Here is a 22,786-nt window from a genome sequence, read left to right as displayed (position 1 = left end):
GAAGGGGAATGGAGGATGGGAATAGCTGGACAGGTAAAACACACCTGCTGTCAAGCATGACAATCTGAGTTTGATCCATGGGCCTCCTTTTAATGCCTAAGGTCTACAAGATGGAAGGAAAGAACTGAATCTAGCAAGTTATCCTCTGCCCTCCTCATGAGAGCACACACACATACACACAATCAATCAGTATAAATCAATAAATTTAATTTTTAAGATTAAAAATGACAAATGAATGGGTAGAGAAGTAGGTGTAGATCTGAGCAGAGTTTGGGGTGGGGGATAAATATGATTAAAATTCATTGTATGAAATTCTCTAAAAATTAATTAAATGAGAAAGAGAGTAATGGTTATTAAATCCTAAGTAAGAAATGAGTATTAAATCCTAAGTTCAGCAATGAGTATGTTTCCCCAGGACCAACATTACGAACCTCATTTGCCGTAGGTGAGGTCACTTCAGCATCAGCTTTGTTGATAAGCCTTCAGAGCAAAAGGAACAGCAATGTGTGTAAGTATGAATCTTTCAGCTTATTATACTTCTCTACTTTGTTACTATAATTTGGCTTACGTGTTTAAACCATCTTTAGTTAACTATTCCTGCTTCCACCTATCCTGATCTAATAACTGCTCAATGGTGTATCACTTATAGTTTCATATTGTAACAATATTTGGCAGCACCTTGGAAATACTTTGCATTTACAACTGCCTACTATGGAGGAAATGAGCTAAAATTCCTATCAATGGTTCACACAGATGAAACAAATCTGACAGCATCAAACACATTACAATGATGAGCTCTTCCCTCTCCATTCTCTAATCCTGGATCAAACACCAAGCTTTATTATTCAAGTGTAGTACATTTTTTTCTTCATTATAGAATGCACATTGAAAAGAACCCATTGCAAGGCTGAGGAGATGGCTCATTTTGGTTTTTTTTTTTCTTTCTTTCTCTTTTTTGTTTTTTCGAGACAGTGTTTCTCTGTGTAGCCCTGGTTGTCCTGGAACTCACTCTGTAGACCAGGCTGGCCTCGAACTAAGAAATCTGCCTGCCTCTGCCTCCCGAGTGCTGGGATTAAAGGCATTAAATTAAAGGATTAAAACCGAGCCACCACGCCCGCCCGGCTGATGGCTCGGTTGTTAAGAGCACTTACTGCTCTTTTGAGGGGCCCAAATTTTGTTCTTAGCACTCATGCCAGGTGGCTCACAATGACATGAAATTTCAGCTCTTCAAGGGTCCTCTACCATCCACCAGACCTGCTCAAACATGTACCAACACACACACACATACACACAACCTTTAAAAACAATTTAAATCCATTACTTCTCTTTGCCTGAAGAGAATAGTAGAGGGATTCTTCTGAGACATTTTAAAATGTTGAGAGATAAATCTGTAAATTCTAAGAATATGTTTCCAATTAATTCTGAAAATGTTTCTCACAGAAAGGTTGAAGCATTGAAAATTATAGTACTAGAACACAGAAGATATAAAAGGGAAGGGAATACCTGGAGCCAAAGGTCTAAATAGGGGAGAGGGGGATGAGGAGAGAACGGGCAATACACTAAGTATGTTCGAAAGCCATATAGAAGCACACCCTTTGACTAACTTCATATATATATATATATATATATATATATATATATATATATATATATGTGTGTGTGTGTGTGTGTGTGTGTGTGTGTGTATGTGTATATATATATATATATACATATATGTGTGTGTATATATACATATATATATTAAAATTTATTTTATTAGTTTTGTTTATGTGTAGGTATGAGTAACTTTGTGTTGGCATGTACACATGTGTATAGATGCCAGCAGAGGTCAAAATAGAATAACAGATTCTCTAGAGCTGGAGTTACAGGCAGCTGTGAGCCATCTCACATAGATGTCAAGTATCAAACTCTGGTCCTCTGGAAGAGCAGTATATGATCTTAACTGCTGATCCATCCCTCCAGCGTATAACTGTGTGTGTGAGAGTGAGGGGGGGAAGAGGGAGAGGGAGAGGGAGAGGGAGAGGGAGAGGGAGAGGGAGAGAGAGAGAGAGAGAGAGAGAGAGAGAGAGAGAGAGAGAGAGAGAGAGAGAATTTAATGGAGTTGTATAGAGGCTAAAGGTTATCAAACCAAAATCCCAACTCTGTGTGTGTAATTCTTCCCCTGGAGTTGTTGGCCAAAGGAATCCCAGACACCCCCCAACAAAACAATAAAGCTGTTGCTATTTATCTCAGTTTGCCCACCAGAACTGGATGTAAGACTCCATTGCTGAAGACACCACATAATGTAGTCACAAGGAACCCCACATACTGTGGTCACAGGGAATGAAGAAATCAAACTGGTATTTACTAGGAGGCTTCCTTCTTCCTGACTAGCTTTCATAGTACTATGCAGGCAGGAAGGTAAGAAAAGTAAAAGTCTTACCCAGCTGTGAACACTATGGGCAACAATAATTAACAGCCAGGCAAGATGATATGGCTGTGCATAAAATAATGCTACAAATGCTGTGAGTAAACAAACAGCTTTCTGATTTATTGAAGCTCCTCACAGGAAGAAATATATGTATAAATTCAGCAAATGATTCATTACTGGGAAGCTCATAGGCCCTAGAGGAGAACCCACTACTATTAGTTTGTTGAGAGTGCAATGTATCAGGCTTCCTTGTACATGTTTGTCTCTAGACCCATAGCAAAGTTCAGTTCTTGGTTTCCCTCAGAAAAGTGTTGATATAGAGACTCACACATGGTCCAACTGCAGAGAGAATGTGTCTGTGGAGTGCTCAGGCTTAAATGAGACATCGTCATCACAATCCCTACCCCAAAAGCTCAGGGACTAAGGAACAAGAGGGCACAGAAAGACTACAAAAGCCAGAGATTAGTGAGGACGACAATCAACAGTCATTCGTGGACATGAGGCCATTGAACTCATGAACTCACAGCAGCTGGATGCTAACAGTTAAGCTCAAGAGCCTTTTGCCAACCAATTATAAACCTTGACCATAAATGTACATAAGAAGAACAGCAGTGAGTTGGAAAAGAAGTTCCATTGAGGGGACACCTGCTCAGTGTACATAAGGGACTCTAATCCACTCTCTATAAAATGAGGTCAAGTAAATAATGCAGCATCCCTAGTGTCTATAGAGACATTCTCCAGTGTCTTGGGAGATATTTATAATTTTCAATGGGAATTTTATCAATTCCCAGTACTAAGCAAACAAAAGGAAAAAAAATTGTCAGAATTACCTTGAACCCCTATGTTCACATGCCTTTATATAGAACCATTCAAGTTCTCATGTCTATAATTTTATGTTATCTTTATTGGACTTATCATAAAACCAGGATCCTGATATCTGCTCTAAATTCCCATTCCTTTGAATTAAATCCAATATCGTTCCTTTCCAAATCTGCCTTGCCCCATTTATTCCATCATTAACCTCTGCCTTTTCAATCATTTGCTAATTTCATCTTCTTACAATGGGATGGCTAGACTTATTGATCCATTCTATTATAAAATACTCACCCATAAACTGATAAATGAGATAACTGGCCTTAGAATTAATTAATATGAGTTTCATGTTTACTATGCCCAGAGATACTACTTTAGTATCTGCAAGTCTAAAATTCTCCATCACAACTGCCACTGGTTCTGTGATATAAACTCAGGTTGATGAGCTAGAGGCCAGTTTGTTAGCTTCCAAAGATTACTTACAATCTTGAAATCCTTGTGCTTTTTTCCCCTCTATGAGCATGAAAAGGTGTCATGAACCAAAGTAAAAATAAGCTAGGCAGTGATAGTGCACACCCTTAATCCCAGCACTCGAGAGGCAGAAGGAGGTGGAACTCTGTGAGTTTGAGGCCAGCCTTGTCCTCACAATGAGTTCCAGGACATCTAGGGCTATGCAGAGAAGCCCTGTCTCAAAAACAAACAACAGAGTATGAAATCAGAAAAAAGTGCAGTTGTAGAAAAAGGAAAAGAAGAAAAGGAAGACTAGTTTCCTAGTCTGGGACAAATGTTTGCAACAAAGGCCAACTAAGGAATTAGTGTGTTAAGTTAAATCTCCTCGATCTATATGCACATTGCACATGCAGTCACTCTGCACTTCCAGAAAAGCATTCCTCCCACAGGATTTCTCCATATTACTATGTACCACATGTGATTTCATACCACCTTTAAATGAGATCTGCAATAAAAGATATTTTAAAAAATATTTTTAAAGCATTAAGATACATTCATGGATTATAGATGTGTTTCTTAGGCAATTTCTAAAGTATATTTAACATAAAATCATAATTAATTTTCTGAATTGACTTTATATGTATCTAATTCTTGTCTATGACAAGAAACAAGATAATTCATTATAGAATTAGATAGTCTGACATTTACATCATGGGCTGAATACTTGTTAATCATAACTTCATAGAACAGTTAATCAGACTCTGAATGGTGGTTGCTTAATTAGTTAAAAAAAAAGTCAGAAGAGCACAGGTCCTTTTGCACACGTGTTGCAACAACTATAATAAAGAACATGTTTTAAACATACAACATGAAATTAAGGGCAAAGTACAGCAACACAAAGTTTCCTTTCATCCCACTCTATAATCAGTTGATTATATTACGTTCTTTCTTAAATTCACAAGTCCTACCTGATTGAAGAGTTTTCAGAACTCTGAAATGCTAACAAAGAAAAGATACAAGTTACCTTGTGTAGATAAAATAATACTGTTAAGTATTAAAATTGCAGTATTGAGTGTGAGAACATCCTACTGTCAATATGAATTATATTACTTATGAGCAAGGGATGTATTAAAGGTTATTTCTCCTCATCATTATTGTATACAAGAAAATGGAATATGTCACAATGTGATGCTTTCCAGTAGATTGCCATCTATCACAACCACAATGCCAGCTGAGCACAAAAGACTGACAGAGCATGGTGCCATTAGCAGAATAAGTTTCTTCCATAAACTGGCAGTGTCATACAAACAGCTTAATTTTCTAAACCAATTACACAAGGAGTAACTCTAAGAAGAAATTAGTTCTCTTTTGTCTTGACACAACTGAATCTCTTTAGAAATTCACCCAAACTATTTAGTTGAAGGTAAAATGCTCTTATCACAAGAAAGCCTACCATCTGGTCATTACACTGTGTAGTAGAACAAAACACATGACAAGGGCTCATCTGGGGTGGTTTAAATAAAAATAAATGCCCCCCATAGGCCCAGATGGAGATGTGTCTTGTTGGAGCAGGTATGGTTGCTGGAAGAAGTGTGTCACTGTGGTAATGGGCTTCTACCTGTTTAGCAGTGTTCTCCTGTATTTCTTTAAGTGAGTTATTAATGCCCTTCTTAAAATCTTCTACCACCATCATGAGATATGATTTTAAATCTGAGTCTTGCTTTTCGGGTGTGTTGGGGTATCTAGGATTCGCTGTGATGGGTGTACTGGGTTCTGATGATGCCCAGTATTCTTCGTTTCTGTTAGTAAGATTCTTAAGTTTGCCTTTTGCCATCTGGTAATCTCTGGTGTTAGATGTTGTAGCTGTCTCTGGCTGGAGCTTGATCCTCCTGTGATTCTGTTAGCCTCTGTCAGCACTTCTAGGAATCCAACTCTCTCCTGAGTCCCAGTGGTCAGAGCACTCTCTGCAGGCAAGCTCTGCTGTTGCAGTGCAGGCGTCCTCTGATCTACCTCCTGAGTCCTGGGGTCAGAGCCCTTCCTGTAGGCCTACTCTCCCCTGGCAAGGAAGGTGCCCAGGGGTCTGGGTCTCAGCTCTGCCTCCTGGCTGAGGATGAAGGCTCAAAGGGACCCTGTCCATGAAGCTCTGTTGCTTCTGTAGCCCACGTGCTCTTCAGTGATCATGAGGTCCTGGGTGTGCTAGGGGTCCTGTGGCATGGAGAGTCCTCTGGGGTCCTTGGCAGCCTCTGCTGGGTTCAGGCAGAAGATCTCTCCAGTATTTCTTTAAGGGAGATATTAATGTCCTTCTTAAAATCCTCTACCATCATCATGAGATATGATTTTAAATCAAAATCTGGCCTTTCCAGTGTGTTGGGGTATCCAAGACTCACTGTGGTGGGAGTACTGGGTTCTGATGATGCTAAGTAGTCTTGGTTTCTGTTAGTGAGATTCTTGCATTTGACTTTTGTCATCTGGTAATCTCTGGTGTTAGATGTTCTTGCTGTCTCTGGCTGGAGCTTGTTCCTCCTGGGAGTCTGTAAGCCTGTATTAGCACTCCTGGGAGACCAGCTCTCTTCCAGCAAGACCAGTGCACAGAGGTCTGCAGAACAGCCCCACCTCCTGGGTGCAGATGTAGTCCCAGAGGACCCTGTCCCAGCTGCTCTGCTGCTTCTGAGGCCTGTGCCATCCTGAGTAGGCCTGCCTTAGAGTCACCAGAGAGAAAATGGCAATCTCCCCTGATTCCTGGGATCAGAGCACTCCCTGGAGTCAAGCTCTCCCCAGGCAGGGAAGGGTGCACCTCATTAATTTCTAGTCCCATGTTTGTTGTTATCTGGGTTCTTTTGGGGGGTGCGGGTTACTTTCCACTCAAAGAGGGTGTCTGTACGCAGGTGAGATCAGGTGAAATCTTATTAGTCAGATAAGGCTGGAGTCTATGATTGGGCAGTGAAACAGAAGGCAGAGCAGAAAGTTTTACACAGGGCACAGAGAGAGGGAGAGGGGGAGGGGGATGGGGAGAGGGAGGGAGAGGGAGAAGGAGAGGGGGGAGGGAGAGATGGGAGAGGGAGATAGGAAAGGGAGAGATAGGAGAGGGGGAGATGAGAGAGATGGGAGAGGGAGATGGGAGAGACAAGATGGTACCTGAAAGAGAGGATGATGAGCCACAACCATATGGTCGTAGGAGCCATAAGTAACTAAGGATTTCACAGATGAATGAGTAATGTAGAGCAATATACATGTGCAGCTTGTATCCATATCAATTGAGTTTAGAGTTCTTTGTGTGGGCATTTTGGGAGTTGAAGATTTACTGTTATAAATCTGGCTGGTAAATGACAAGCCTCTGGAGTTTTCATTTTACAGGGCTAGGGGATTGGCTAGCCACAGGGAGAAGATGGATGACTTGAGAAGTGCAAGCAGTTCTGCAGCAGCTAATTGTGGGAACCCTGACAGACCATTTTTGGAGTCTACTAGACCTCAGTTTTGTTTCTTTTGGGTTTTCCAAATTCTAGACTTGTACCATTAAGTTGTTTATTTGTACTCTTTCTGACTTTTGACTGCAGGCACCCACAGCTATGAATTTCCCTTGTAGTGCTGCTTTCAATGTGTCCCAGAGGGTAGGTTGTATTGTGCTTTCATTTTCATTTAGTTCAAGATATTTTTTAAATTTGTCTTGATTTTTTACTTGATATGCTCCTCATTCAGTGATGAGTGTTTAATCTCCATGAGTTTCATTTGTTTTATTTCTATATCCTCATGGCTATGTGCATTTGTCTCTTGAGTCTGAAGTATTGTTTCCAGTTTCAGTATTAAGTTGATTTGGTGAGCATGAAATGTTTTAGCCTGCTTGTATCATGGGAAATTTCTCATTCTCCTTCAACTGTGGTAGATAGTTTGGCTGGGTTTAGTAATCTATGTTGGCATCCATGGTCTTTCAGATCTTGGTGTGCAACTACTGCTCAAGACTCTTCTAGCTATTAAAGTTTCCACTAAGAAGTCAGCTGTTATTCTGGTGGGTTTTCCATTCTACTCTATCTAAAACTACAGCTAACATTATCCTAAACGGGGGGGGGGGGGGGGGGGGGGAGCTTGAATCAGGATTACTTTGGCTATTTGGGCCTTTTGTGGTACAAAATGGATGTTAGGGTTTTTTTCCTAGGAAGAAATGAGATGGGAATTATATTGGAATCGCATCAAATCTGCAAATTGCTTTTAAGTTGAATGGTAAATTTCACAATACTAATTCTATCAAACCATCAGCATGAAATGGCTTTCCATTTTTTAGTTTCTTCCTCAAACTCTTTCTTCAAAGATTTAAAGTTTTCATTAGAAAGGTTTTTTAATTTCTTACTTGAGATTATTCCTAGGCAGTTCAGGTTTTGGAGGCTATTGTGAACAGGAGTGTTTCCATGCGTTCTTTCTCAGGGTGTTTTGCTGCTGGCATATAGAGAAGCTACTGATCTTTGTAAGTTGATTTTTGTATCCTGCCACTTTGCTAAAATTGTTGATCACTTCTAGAAATTTTCTGGTGGAATTTTGGGGATCTCTTATGTATAATAGAATGTCATCTTCACATAGGAACAATTTAACTTCTTTTCCTATTCATTTGCCTTTAATTTCTTTTTCTTGTTTTACTATATTTACTAGTTCTTCAAGCACCATATTGAAAACATGTGGGGATAATGGACACCCCTGTCTCATTCCTGATTTTAATGAAATTGTTTTGAGTAGCTGGTGGGTTTCAGCACTTACCTAGAGTGGGATTCTGGATTCAATCCCCTGGCAAAAATTAATGATGTTTTAATGAAATATACATTTAGTCAGCCTAGTATTTCTGTGTATTATCATAAGAGTTAGTCACGTAAAGTGTTAGTAAAGAGTTAGTCCATAAAGTGGATGTTTAGAAATCACAGACTTGATCCTATGCAGGTCCCACTCCTACCTGAAGAGTTATTGGCATTTATGGCTTCTTTTGGAGGAAGAGTCAGTTTTCCTCAGGGATGTTGTTAGCTCTGAGAAGCTACCCATCTCTAGTAGATGGTACCACACCCATGCATGTATAGCAGCACTACATGGACTCGTTGGATATTGAAAGAGGGAAAGGGCACACATGAAACTGGAAAGGGAAAATTATGGATATTACAGGTGGGGAATTGGAGTGAAAAAATAGGAGTGTGTTTGATAAAATATAGTATATTCATGTGCAACTATTAGAAAAATTATACAAAACCACAGAAATAGTAAATAAGTATTATAGTATAAATTGGATAGTTTGAAAACAGAGAAAGTCAAGTTTTTTTTACTAACAACACAGGAACAAAAACAACATGCTTTAACATTATTCATGTTTAGTGACACATATTACTAAGTAAATAATATTCAACTATGAGAATATACAATATATTCTCTCTCTCTCTTTTTTTGCTCTTATTTTTATTTATTTATTTGTTTATTTTGGTTTTTTTTTTCCTAAAAGTGCCCAGATGGGCTTAAGGCTGCCAGACTCAGGCACATCTACAGCAACACAGCAACCAGGGCTGCTTTCTGTTCCATCTACGTGGATCAGGAGAAGGGAGGGAGGCAGGAAGAGAGATGAGGAAAATCTACCTCCCCCAGATCCCACCACAAGGAGACCTATGTGCCAAGCATAATGGAAGTGTGTGCTCCCCAGCAACTGGCTCCACACTGGTTAATATTCTGCTGGTTTTCCTCAGACATCTATTTTGAAAAAGCTTAAAAAAAACACAGGAGATTTTGAAATAATTCAATCCTGGCAGAAATCAAACCTAGGAGCAAAATCATCATTCACTAAATTAATCCCCTTTCCTTTCTTTTTTTCTTTTCTTAAACATTTTATTCGTGTGATAGAGGGATTTCTTTATCGTTTGCCTTCTTCTCAATCATTAGGAGTTGAGGTGTACTGAATCCATTACTATGCTGATGACACAGGTAAGAATCCAGATTCACATTTCCAGGTACCAAGAGTTCCCTCTAATGCCACGATCCAGCCACCCTTCCTCTACTTCTACTGAACACAGCAGTGCCCATTGGTATCTCTGAAGCGTAATCGCATCTTAGGTCAGTACTTCTCCAAGTAAAGCAGCTGTTTGGAATTGAATGCTCCTCTTCTTTTTTGTCTTATGAATTGAACAGCATCTTCGTACTTCATTCCGCATTCAATCAATGCAAGTGTGACTAGCACAGGAGCCCTTCCCAATCCTGCAACACAATGCACTGCAACACAACAGTGTTGCCTAGCTCTTCACGAAATTTGTTTTTTAACAGGTTTAGCCAATCATCTACTATCTGATTAGGGGGTGGAACTCCATCATCAAACGGCCAATCTAGAACGTGGATTCCTTCTTTTTCAACTGGAGCTTTATCATATGTAGCATCACAAACTCGAACCAAAGTTGTCACTCCGTACTTCTTAAGTTCCTATGTGAACTAGTTGAGAGTCGCATTGGTGGGGTTGTGAGTTATCAGAAAACGCATGTTCTCATAAGAGATCTCCACAGGGGCTGGACGGTTCATTATGGCAAATAAAAAGTGTGAGCGTAGTGGGAAAAAAAAATGGGGGGAGGACAATAAATCTTGGAATGTTTCGAAGCAGAAAACATTAAAACGACCACCAAAATGCCTATTATTGATCACTACTTTCTCTATTCAACTTGCTTGTTCCTTAGGAAGCGTCTCTCTTCAGCACAGGCAGAAGTATTAAGAATCCACTTGAATCCAAATTCAACTTGAGCCTCAATGTCTGCAGATGGATACCTTCAGCTTCCAAAATAAATCCAACTACACACAAAGTTTAAGCAGCCTTGACACTACATTTAGACACTAGTGAGACAAGTTAAAAGTGTGGGTTCTTCTCCACTTTTGTTTACTTGATGTTTAATTTTACTGGAGTCATTAAAAGAATATGCTTGCAATTAAAAAAAAAAAAAAAAGCCTACTACTTCTGAGGCCAGTCTCGGTGTCCAGAGTCGTCAAGGCAATGTTAATTATGGCACGTATAACCCCAAGCTCACTTGTCAGCGGAAAGACTGTGCTGAGCCTGGCAGAAGTCTGCCCTCACGCTCAGAATCGCCATAAATGTGCAACGTAAATTCCAACGAAAAACGCTGGCGAGCTGGGAACTGGGCATTGAAGGCGGCGGAGGCGGAAGCGAGGAGGCGCTTCTCTCCTCAGTCACCTCGGCAGCGGCAGCGGCGGCGGCGGGAGCGGCGACGACTCCCCATCCCCACCCCGCCCCCCAGCCTCGGCGCGGGACACCCGGCCAGGCGGCTGCGGCGGCGGCGGCGGCGGCGGCGGCGGCGGCGGCGGCACGTGTCCACGAGTCGGTCTTGCTGCTGCTGCTGCTGCTGCTGCTGCTGCTGCTGCTGCTGCTGCTGCTGCTGCGACCCCTACCGCCGCTATCCCCGCTACTGCCGCTGCCCGCTGGCGTCGCCTTGTGCAGTGCCTGGACGCTGCTGCCGCTCCAGCCCCTCAATATATTCTTATAAACAATTAAAACCCATTTTATAACATGCCCAATTTGTTACAATGTGACGTTAATATAACATATACTAATTTTGAGATAAGGACATATAATATTTTAAGTACCAAAATAAGTCCACTTTTCTCCTCAAACAATGCCATTTCAGATTGAAAATTTCATATAATTAATTTCTTCATAACTCCAAACTCTAAACTAGTAAGAAAAAAATAAAGGCAACTTACAGGTGGTTTTGCAAACTTTAGTTAGAACTTCCCTATTCTGACGTCACTTCTGGAATACAATTACCAAGAGATCTTACCTCGATTTCTCTTTCTTAACTCCAAAAGTATTGTCCTCCTGCCATATACAAAAGAGTGGCATATGTAATCATTACTTTAAAATTGATATGAAAACCTAAAACACACTAAGTGTTTCAGACAGTATCAGGGTGTGTTGGTATTGTTTTCAGAACTGTGAATTTGAGCATATTTTTAATAAGCTTTTACTTAAATAAAGAAATTTACAAAGAAATGGTGATGAATAAAGGCAGCACATGTTGTATTAGATACTTTTCTATTATTGTAATAAAATACGACAACTGATAGAAAGAAAGGTAAATTATAGATACAAAGAAATGAGTGTCCGTTGTGGTGGGAACAGATGCAGAGACTCACAGCCAGACATTATGTGGAGATAGTCTAAATGAGGGGTCTCTATCAAATCCCTCCTCTCAAAGTTCAGAAAATACCATGGAAGAGGAGGTGAAAAACGTGTAAGAGCCAGAGTGGATGGAGGGCACTGGAAGAACAAGGCCCTCTCAATCAACTAAGCAAAGCACATATAAGCTCACAGAGACTAAAGAGCAAGCCCAGGGCCTACATGGTCTGCACCAGGTCCTCTTTGCATATATTATAGCTATTAGCTTAGTATTTCTATGGGACTCCTGACTGAGGAGAAAGAGTGCGTCTCTGACTATTGTGCCTCTTCTTGGTAAACTATTCCTCTCTATTTTCAATATAAGAAAAACATATATACCAAAACAAGAACCTAAGTCTAACACCCACCTGACCCCAAAGAAGAGTCCATAACAGAGAAGCACAGAAGCAAGTAGCAGGCATGGGGCAGAAGAGCAGAAGGCTGAGAGCCCATGTCTTCAAATATAGATATTGAAGAGACAAGGTGAACTGGAATTCTCATGAGGGTTTTAATCTCAAAGCCTGATCCAGCGACCTACTTCCTCCAGCAAGACTGCACCACTTTAGGCTCCCTAAACTATGCCACCAACTGGGGACCAGTGTTCAAATGTCTAAGACTGAAGGAGACATTTCTCATTCAAACCACTACAATCACCAACAGATTTTGAAGGTGTAGTCTTTTTATACATGACAAGACATTATGGGACTTACATTTGCCAAAAACAGATAATTTGTTCAATGGCTTATGAGAAAAAATTTGAAAATATACTGAAATCTTGAAGGACAGATTTATGTAGCTTGGAAAGTTTTTATCAATTAGTGACTAAGAATTGAAACCTGGAGAAATAGAATAGATTTTTATGGGTGGACTCAGGGCAGATGGGAATGGGAGCAGAAAGGATCAGGCAAGGTGTGGGGTGGGAGAAATGGAGAGAATACTGAAACAACTGGAATGGGGGTGGAGGGGCATTTAGGGATGATGTAGAGACCTAGTGCAGAGGAAAGTCCCTGGAATCCACAGCAGTAACCTTAGTGAAGTCTTCTCATAATAGAGAATGTAGAGCCTGAACTGCCGTCTTCTAAAACCAGACAAGATGCTCAGCAGTGAGACTAGGACATCAACCCAGCCATAAAACCTTTGACCTACAATCTGTCCTGCCTGCAAAATATGCTGGGACAATGGTGGGACAAAACTTGTGGGAGTGACCAAACAATGACTGCTCCAACTAGAAACTCATGCCTGACACTGCCTAGATGGCCAGGAACCCGAGTCAGAATAGCCTAGGATAGAACCAAACATGACTGGTGTGGTGGTCTGAATAAAAATGTTCCCCCATAGGTCCAATACAGTGTGGCAGTATTAGGAAGTGTGGCCTTGTTGGAGTAAGTTTGACTTTGTTGGGGGTGTGTCACCAGGGGGTGGGCCTTGATGTTTCAGAAGCTCAAACCAGGTCTAGTGGTTCACAGTCTTCCTTCCTGCTACCTGCCAATCTGGATGTAGAACTCTCAACTACAACTTTAGACTATATCTGCAAGCATGCCACCATGCTTCTTGCCATGATGATAATGGACTAAACCTCTGAACTGTAGGCCAGCCCCAGTTAAATGTTTTTTCTTTATAAGAGTTGCTGTGGTCCTGGTGTCTCTTCACAGCAATAAAACCCTAACTAAGACAACTGGCAAAATAATAATAATAATAATAATAATAAATAAAATAAAATAAAATGATTCCTAATGATGCCATGCTATTCTTATAGATCCATGCCTGGCCTAATTGTTGTCAGAAGGTCATTATCCAGCAACTAATGGGGACAGATGCAGAGACCCACAGCCAAACTCTAGATAGAGACAGAGGAACCCTGCGGAAGACAGAGAGAAAGGACTGTAGGAGTCAAAGGGGTCAAGGACACCATGAGAAGATGGCCCATAGGATCAACTAAGCAGGGCTCATAGGGGCTCACAGAGACTAAAGCAAGTGTCACAGACTCTATATTGGTCTTCACTAGGTCCTCGGAATATATGCTATGGTTGTGTAGCTTGATGTTCTTGGGTGACTCCCAACAATAAAAGTGTGAGTGTTTCTGGCTCTTTGCCTCTACTTTGGGGCCCTTTCCTCCTATTGGGTTGCCTCCTCCAGCCTTGATATGAGAGCTTATGCCCAGTTAGGCCATGTTTGGTGATCATCCTGGGAGACCTGCTCTTTTTTTTTTTTTTTTTTTTTTTTTTTAAGGGAAATGGAGGAAGAGTAGATCTGTAGGAGAAGGGAGGAGGGGGATGGACTGGGAAGGGTGGAGGGAGGGGAAACTGCAGTTGAAATGTAATGTATAAGAGAATTTTAAAAGGTTAAAAAAAAATTAGAATTGGAACCTTCCCTGACTAGAATGATTTAGAATCACCCACACTTGGAAATGGGGCTATTCAAACTATAAAGGGTTTCAGAATAAAATTCAGTGTCAAAGAAGAGCAGACGCTTTGATTTCTTCTTGTTATTGGACTATTGGACACTATCTGATATTTTGGAGTGGCCACAACACATATTTAATGGCAGAATAGCCATAATCCTCTTAGGTAACAATTCATGAAGGTCTAGGGTCACATGATGACTGCAAATAGAGGTTTAGAACAGATGGAAAAAGAACACCTTTAGAATAATATCTGTATGAAATGAAGAAACTGTTCTAATGATTATGTGAACATTACCACAAAATATTAGGAATCTGAATCAATAAAGGATGACCACTAAGCAGCAGTTATCCTTACAATACTATAGGAGCTATTTTCATAGCAAAGCTATAACAACAGAATCAACAAGGAAAAAAGACATGATTGGAATTTCTTTCTCTTCTATGACTTGGTTTTGTTTGTTTGTTTTTTGTTTTTTTGAGACAGGGTTTCTCTGTATAGCCCTGGCTGTCCTGGAACTCACTTTGTAAACCAGACTGGCCTCAAACTCAGAAATCTGCCTGCCTCTGCCTCCCGAGTGCTGGGATTAAAGGCGTGCGCCACCACGCCTGGCCTCTCTTCTATGACTTGTGAAGGAGGGTTGACTCCCTTGTACTTTCCAAACTAGTTGGTTTCATAGAATTTCAAGTAGCATCAATAGAAGACAGCTTTTGTGGATTCTCTGCTAAAATGGACATTATAAGACTAAAGTAAACAATTAAATAAAAATATGACACTGTGTCTGATGCACAAGGGTTATGTTTGGAATGCAACGGAGCATTCAGGAATCCCTAAGAATAAAGATCTTCAAACTTCCCAGGACAGGGATTATGTATGATATAGTTCAATGACAGAATACTTGCCTTACCACCATGCCCTGTATTCAATCCCAATATTATTAAAACTTCTCTTGGGATTAAAATATCTTGCACCCATTTCTACTTCTAAACAATCTATCATTTTGCTTGGTTTCTAGATGATGAAATGAACTAAGTCACTTCCATTTCTAAACTACTGAAACTGACAAGATCTTGTCTGTGTGATTATTTGAAATAATGAATGTTAGTTAGAATTACTTACACATCACGATCACCTTCAGTAGCATAACGTAAAGCAGTCCATCCAAATAAATCTTTCAAATTTGTGTCAACACCTTGTTGAAGAATAAGGTTGACCATAACTGGTGAGTCACACCTTACAGCATACATGAGAGAATTTCTAAAAATAAAAATAACTTGACTTACAAACCTTAATGGTTATTTAAATTTAAAAAGTATTGAATGCACTTTGACAGATAGCTTGTTCAACTGTATAGAATTACTAAAAGACATAACTATTTTGTGAGATTCAGTATTCAACACTATAAGTTATCTTCAAAGCTAAAAGATATAACACTCTAGTAGACTCCTTTCCCACTTCTCTATTACATAGGAAGATTCTCAAGTCAGTATTCTTTGATGGACAACTACGGTACTAAGGAAAACGTATTTGAAGTACATTAAGATTTAGGAGAATTTATGAAGTTCTTAGGCAAATGGATGAATCTGGAGGATATCATCCTGAGTGAGGTAACCCAATCACAAAAGAACACACATGATAGGCACTCACTGATAAGTGGATTTTAGCCCAGAAACTTAGAATACCAAAAAATCAGTTTGCAAAACACATGAAACTCAAGAAGAAGGAAGACCAAAGTGTGGATACTTCATTCCTTCTTAGAATGGGGAACAAAATACCCATGAAAGGAGTTACAGAGGCAAAGTTCCGAGCTTAGATAGAAGGAAGGAAGGACCATCCAGAGACTGCCCCACCAAGGGATCCATCCTATATACAACCACCAAACCCAGACACTATTGCATATACCAGAAAGATTTTGCTTACAGGGCCATGATATAGCATTCTCTTGTGAGGCCAGTGCCTGGCAAATACAGAAGTGGATGCCTACAGTCATCTATTGGATGGAACACAGGGCCATCTAGCTCCCTGAAGGAGCTAGAGAAGGTACCCAAGGAGCTAAAGGGGTCTGCAACCCTATAGGAGGAACAACAATATGAACTAACCAGTACCCCCCTAGAGCTGTGTCTCTAGTTGTATATGTAGCAGAGGATGACCTAATTGGCCATCAATGGGAGGAGAGGCCCTTGGTCTTGTGAAGATCATATGCCCCAGTACAGGGGAATGCCAGGGCCAGGAAGCACGAGTGGGTGGGTTGGGGAGCAAGGCAGGGGGAGGATGTAGGGGACTTTCGAGATAACATTTAAAATGTAAATGAAAAAAAATGTCTAATAAAAAAATATTTGGGAGATTTCTCTATTCCTTCCATGGCTTAATGTGATGTCTTGCAATTTATACTCATATCAAATAAGTGATATTATTTTGTGATTCATATAATAATAGTAACAATATAAAATTATATTGATAATAGTGGCAAAGTAAGTTACAATGAGAGACCAGATCTTTTGGGTTCAGACTCCATCTGAGAACCTCACCTAAGGTTGAACTTGAGTTAACAAATAAATTGGCACCTAGAACCAGTTTCCAGGTTTCTCCCCAACTAATATACACCTCCAGGTTACAAGCCTTCTCCTGGCATTTCACTTTCTAACAACCACAAATCAAGAGAAAAGCAGAAGTTAAGTTTGTGGTTTGGTTTCCAGCACCAGCCAACTATGTTAAAGGCCAAATGGCACCCCCAATCAAATGTGTGACAGGTTAGAAATCCCCTTGCTTGTTTGCTTGCCTCTATAAATGCTTATGTGAAATTAGGCTATGGGTTCCGCCTTCCCATCTTCCTGTGTAAAGGTTGGCCGGGAGCCCAAGCTCAGCTTGTAATAAAGAGACCCTAATGCAATCGCATCAGAATCAGCTCCTTGGTGGTGTTGGGGGTGTTTTTTTTGGGGGGAGGGGTTAATGAATGATTCCTGGCACAACAATAATACTTTCAGTTAATGGTGTTGATTACCACATGATGGACATTGAGGTAAAACATGTTATTTTTTTTTCAAGCAGGGGCTCAATACATATGTTTCAGGCTGTTGATCCAGCTAACCTCAAATCCAGAGGTACCCATGCCTCTGTCTCCTGAGTGAGAAGATTAAAAGTATGCACAGCCCCAGCCAGCTCCCTTATGAATAGTCTTACAATAACTCTTCATGTGTATTATTACATTTTTAATATATTAAAGATGTGTTTTCCCTAGCTTAGCCATACAGCACTGGGAAGTGATACTAGCCAAGACCTACAGGTAGCTTGCTATCAGTATGGCAGCAGAAGAGGACATCATCCATGTGGTGCTGGTTTGAGACATAAAGAATGCAAAAGTTATAGGATTGTGGAGATTTACAGCAAGGTTTTAGAAGAAAAAAAAATAAATCTATGAGGCCAGGCAATGAGTAGCAGACTAGAATTTCCTGCATAGATTTCCTAATTGAGTTTTATGTTGAGTTGTGAGTGGGAGTCTAACGTACAGTGGAGACCTTGGAGTGTTGGGGGCTTAGGTACACAGGACTTCTTGGGAGGAGTCCCCCACATTCTCTCAATCACGGGGATACTATGGGATGCTTTCCTTATAAGATAGAGAATACATTCTGAGGTCTTGAGCCAGAATAAATCTTCTCTCCATTAATCTGCCTATGTCATGTATGCCTATAGGAAAGGTAACTAACATACAATGATTTTTTTACTCTTATACTCAATATAAAACTTTCTAAAGTGTATTAAAATAAGATTAATACATTTTAGCCAATACAAGATTATATGTACTAGTATCAGAGTAAAAAATAAATAAGTCAATTTTAATAAGAAGAGAATGAACTTTATATATAACTCTAAATTACTGAAATTCCAATCTGGGAGTGGCCCATGCCTTTAATCCCAGCCCTTGGTAGGCAAAGGCAGGCAGATCTCTGAGTACAGAGCGAGTTCTAGGACAGCCAGAGCTACACAGAGAAACCTTGTCTCAAAAAAAAAAAAGAAAGAAAGAAAGAGAAGAGAAGAGAAGAGAAGAGAAGAGAAGAGAAGAGAAGAGAAGAGAAGAGAAGAGAAGAGAAGAGAAGAGAAGAGAAAAGTAATTATACCTAATAGATAATACATATTACTTTTGAGTATATTTCTGTAAGTTAATCTTAGTGTTCCTATTGGTGTAATATTTTTATGTGCATGGCTGTGCCCATTGAAAAGTTTTTAGGAATCACTGGCTCTACCTTCTCTGTGAGTCAACTGCATGCACGCTTGCTTCCATCCTTACTAAGAATTGTGCCATCTTCAGTCTGTTCTCCCTGAGAGCAAGCAAGAGTGGTGTGAGGTTGTCCTGTAAAATAACAAAATAAACTTACATTTTGCAAAGACCCAATAGGTATAAATGTTGGCATTTAGTCTAGGCTCCACCCCACAGTTACCTGGCAACAGCCAGTTGTGCCTGAGTCACTATAAAAGGGGCTGATTGCCCCTCCTCTCTCTTTTGCCCTTGCTCCCTTACCTTCTTACCTCTTTCTCCCCATTCCCACCCCCCTCCACAATCTCATGGTTGGCCTCTACCTCCCTCCCCCTCCCCACCTCCCTCCCCCTTCCTCTCTCTCTGCCTTTCTTTCAACTCCCCCCATCGAATGCCCTGAGTAAACTCTATTCTATACTATATATACCATGTGGCTGGTCCCTAAGGAGCAAGGGATGCATGGGCCCGCAGAGACACCCCCTTCCTTCACACCTGACTACACATCAATCAAACATTCTCCTTCTTTCCTTATATTTTTATAAAACACAACATTCGGTGCCAAAACTCAGATTTAGAAGTGCCACATTCCCTGCTGCCACATGGAGAGATATTGAACTGGTAAATTCCCTTCCTCCTCTGGTCAACATAAATGTCCTCTGTTCCCAGGGGAGAGTTCTTGAGTTCAGAGCCATCCCTGTGCTTCCATTGAGGACAGACAGAGACATTTACTCTTTATGACTGTTTTTTTCACTGACCCTCACTCATTCTAGGAACTCTAACCCTTGGGTGATCCACCCCCTCTCAAAAGCAGTTTTCATGATCCCTCCCTTAGGCTCTTGCAGCGGTACAAAAACCCCTAAGCTTAATTGAGTCCAAGACTCTCTACAAGCCCTAGTGTCCACATGACAACCCAGTACGTCTAACCTGGCTATACATTTGAATTTTATTACATTTCATTCTCAAGAGGCTGGTAGGAACATTTTAAATAACTTTCACAGCCAACAGGTTGGTTTTCACCGTCTTCTCCCTACTTACTGGGGCATTTCTAGGTCTAATTCACAGTACCCAGCAAGCAGTATCTCTAAATGGCTATTTAACTGACACTTTGAAAACAACTCTCCCACTAGTGCTCTGTAGAGTTCCCCCTCCCCCATTCACTCTCTTGCCCTGCCAACTGTAGCCATTTACCCTGCTCCTGGCTAGCCACTGGAAAAAGCAGGTCTCAGCCCACCCACCCCTTAGGCCCTGCCTGGAACACTATTTGCTGAGGCACCGCCCTGCTTTCCTGCAGCTATCTGCCTCTGCTCCTTTGCTCTCTTTTGTGTATGCATGCCCACTCCCTCTCTCTCCCTCTCTCTCTGCCCGAGACTTCTCCCCCAAACTGCTGCCACTGCCCCTGCCCTGCCGGCCAACATTTCATGGCATGAGCACAGGAGAAGCACACGTACATCCCTGTGCCATCTCTGCAGGACAGCAAGGACTGCAGATGGGGGGAGAGGGAAAGGAAGGAAGCAGGCCTGCACACCATCCATCTGGCCTGTTGTGGATCCTCGTGGCCTGCAAGCTTCAGGCTGTGTGCACTTGAGTGTACTTGTCTCCTGCTCTGTGAACCAGCCCAGGATGGAAACAGAACATTATCAGTTCTTTCTCAGGGGATCAGTGCTGCTTGCCCATAGTTCACAGCCCAGATCCAGGGCTGCCTGGCACTCCCACACCCCCAGGCTATTACCACAGCTTACACCCCCACCAGCTCACTCTGTGGCACAGGCCTGACATGTCCAGACACACTCACTTTCTGTCCTCACACCATGGTCTCACACCACTTTCTAGTTTCTTTCTCTTCTGGTCCACATCAACTCTAAGCCAAGTGTACACTAGACAAAACTCTGCCATTTGTTTCTGCTAAGGCAACCTGTCAAAGTTACTTACAAGATAAGGTTTTCATTCTATCCTGCCTTAGTAAATAATGATTTTTAAACAATATAAAGTTAAAGATCACTGCCTTTTATAAATATAGGTTTCTCCTTGTTTTTCGCTACTGCAATTAAGTTATAGGGTGCTCTATTGTCTAACTCAGATTATACTTAATAGATATTGCTCTCAATCTTGTCAGAAATCTGCTAAGTTCAATTATATTTAATCTTATGACAGACAGACTCCCAAAGCCTCACTCCCTAAGTTCTCCAAGTAGATATGGACACAGCAACAAGAATCTACCTGGATTGTGGTATAATAAACACTGAGAAACACTGCCATTGCTGTGCCCACTGCCAGGGCTTCATCTACACTGTGGATAAATAGGATACCCTGAGAGCCAAATGTCTTATATCTTATATTGCCTAAGTCAAGGTGGGTCATTTCTCATTTCACACATATCTATCCCAAAGAGAAAGCTTTTTGTTTTCTGGGCTTGAAAGCCAGACTGACTCTACCCAAATTGCCATAGAGACCACAGGGACCTGGGAACTGTTTAGGTAGTGGACAATAGATGAAACTCTGTCATTTTCAATTAAAACATGACTCCTAGATTATAATTTATTCTTCCCCAGATTTCTGGCTACAATGACAGCTAAGGTAACTGACAGCGAGCTTGACAGCTAGAAAACAAACCTAGCTCCTTACCCTAAGGTAATCCACCTTTTTTGCCCATTAATAAATTAGTTCATTAGCTAAGAATACCGGATTTCTTATCAAAGACAGACATGTTTTTCTTTCTCACAGGCTTAACAACAAACAACACACAAGTTCAGATGTAAGCTTTCCACATGTAGCCTGTTACTTCCTTACCTAAACTCAGTTTCCAGCAACTAAATGCTTCATATTTCCTCTTCTTCCTATGCCACTGTCCTAACATTATTCAAGTTCATAGAAGTTTGCCTAACCCTAATAAAACACTCCACTATATGATCTAATTGTATAATCACAAATTCAAATTTTAAGTTTTCTTTGGTTGTCTTTTATATTTCTCATGTTAAACTTTATGATTAATTATGTTCACAATGTCAAGGTTTTGAGTTTCCTTTGTCTCTCAATTATAAACTTAAAATTGTTCCTCATTATGTATATTGTTTCCTAGACAGAAGGAACAAACCCTTCTTGTTCCTTCTGCTCCAAGAAAGGTTTTTGTCTTTCCTAATCTCATCTTAAAGACTGTTCATGTTGTTAACAAATTTATTTCTTTTGTAAACTTATAAGCTACAGGAAACCCACACTGAGACCAAATAGACTTCATCCAGATAAATACATCTGATAATCAATAGCCTAAAGTTCCCACTTACTACCTATTCCAGAAGATGGGATTCCTCTCCTGTGGCTGGGATTGGGACTCCTTCAACCCACCACCAAGACCTAATAGTTTCAAATGTACAGGATACCCACTCAGATCTACCTCTCATGGACCAAATAGACTCCGCCCACATAAGTATACCTACCTATTCCAGAGGGTGGGGTTTCTCTCCTGTTCCTGGGATTGGATCTCAACTCTCATCCAACCACCAAACCTAAGGGTTTCAAATGTCCTTTCAAATATACCCCTAAGAAAAAATTTCTCCCAAACATATGTGCTTAACTTAACTTTATTCTCTACCTATAATGTGTGTGTGTGTGTGTGTGTGTGTGTGTGCGCGCGCGCGCGCACGCGCGTGTGTGTGTGTGTTTCATTAACTTGTTAAGTCCAGGCATGTTTACTACATCCAGGACAGCTCCAGAGAAGAAACCCCCAGATGTTCCAATCTCTCACAGACACAGACACTTCTACTGGACCTGTTCCTTCTGATCTATCCACAGATGGTTCCACAGACCCTGGACAGTGAGGAAACACCCCACTCTCCTAAGACTGGACCAACATGCCCATACCCATTTTTCTAGGTTCCCAAGAGACACTTCGCCCCAAAATTAGCAGGAAGTAGCTAAAGATCATGACAACCTTATTCCTGCTCCACCATCACCTCTTTCTATATTTTTTCCTCTTTTAATTAAACCAAAACAGGAATGTTGGCACTTAGTCTAGGCTCTGCCCCACAGTTACCTGGCAAGAGCCAGGTGTGTCTGACTCACTATAAAAGGGTCTGTTTGCCCCCTCCTCTCTCTCTCTCTCTTGCCCTTGCTGCCTTACCCTCTTCCCTCTCTCTCCACATTCACTTCTTCCCTCTCTCCACATGCTCACAGCTGGCCTCTACTCCTCTTATCTCCTTTCTCTCCCTTCTCTCTCTCTCTCTCTCTCTCTCTCTCTCTCTCTCTCTCTCTCTCTGTCTCTCTCTGTCTCTCTCTGTCTCTCTCTGTCTCTCTCTCTC

At 41.0% G+C, this 22,786-nt stretch overlaps 1 protein-coding gene and 1 pseudogene across 1 annotated transcript; both read right to left on the bottom strand.

Annotated features, from left to right (window-relative positions):
* Positions 1 to 353: 353 nt before the first annotated feature.
* On the bottom strand, positions 354 to 20,852 carry LOC110289940 (POTE ankyrin domain family member A-like). The gene is made up of 6 exons (XM_021156360.1): positions 20,712 to 20,852; positions 18,484 to 18,590; positions 15,362 to 15,499; positions 11,464 to 11,501; positions 4,642 to 4,672; positions 354 to 480 (listed from the first exon to the last, which is right to left on the bottom strand). Exons 1-6 carry the CDS (start codon positions 20,850 to 20,852, stop codon positions 354 to 356), a joined length of 582 nt encoding a protein of 193 aa, XP_021012019.1.
* LOC110289809 lies at positions 9,286 to 10,300 on the bottom strand (annotated as a pseudogene).
* Positions 20,853 to 22,786: the final 1,934 nt, after the last annotated feature.

The sequence above is a fragment of the Mus caroli genome, chromosome 2 (assembly GCF_900094665.2).
Source record: "Mus caroli chromosome 2, CAROLI_EIJ_v1.1, whole genome shotgun sequence".
Taxonomy (NCBI): domain Eukaryota; kingdom Metazoa; phylum Chordata; class Mammalia; order Rodentia; family Muridae; genus Mus; species Mus caroli.
The sequence above is the reverse complement of the archived record's forward strand: the minus strand, read 5'-3'. Positions and strand labels throughout refer to the sequence as shown.

What these genes read in the sequence shown, in the direction of transcription:
- LOC110289940 (XM_021156360.1), bottom strand. Translation starts at nt 20,852, where the DNA reads ATGACCCACCTTGACTTAGGCAATATAAGATATAAGACATTTGGCTCT. An exon ending in TTTATTATACCACAATCCAG is followed by an intron (nt 18,591 to 20,711) that starts GTAGATTCTTGT and finishes GTTATTTTACAG; the next exon opens with GACAACCTCACACCACTCTT. An exon ending in ACTGAAGGTGATCGTGATGT is followed by an intron (nt 11,502 to 15,361) that starts GTAAGTAATTCT and finishes TGTATATGGCAG; the next exon opens with GAGGACAATACTTTTGGAGT.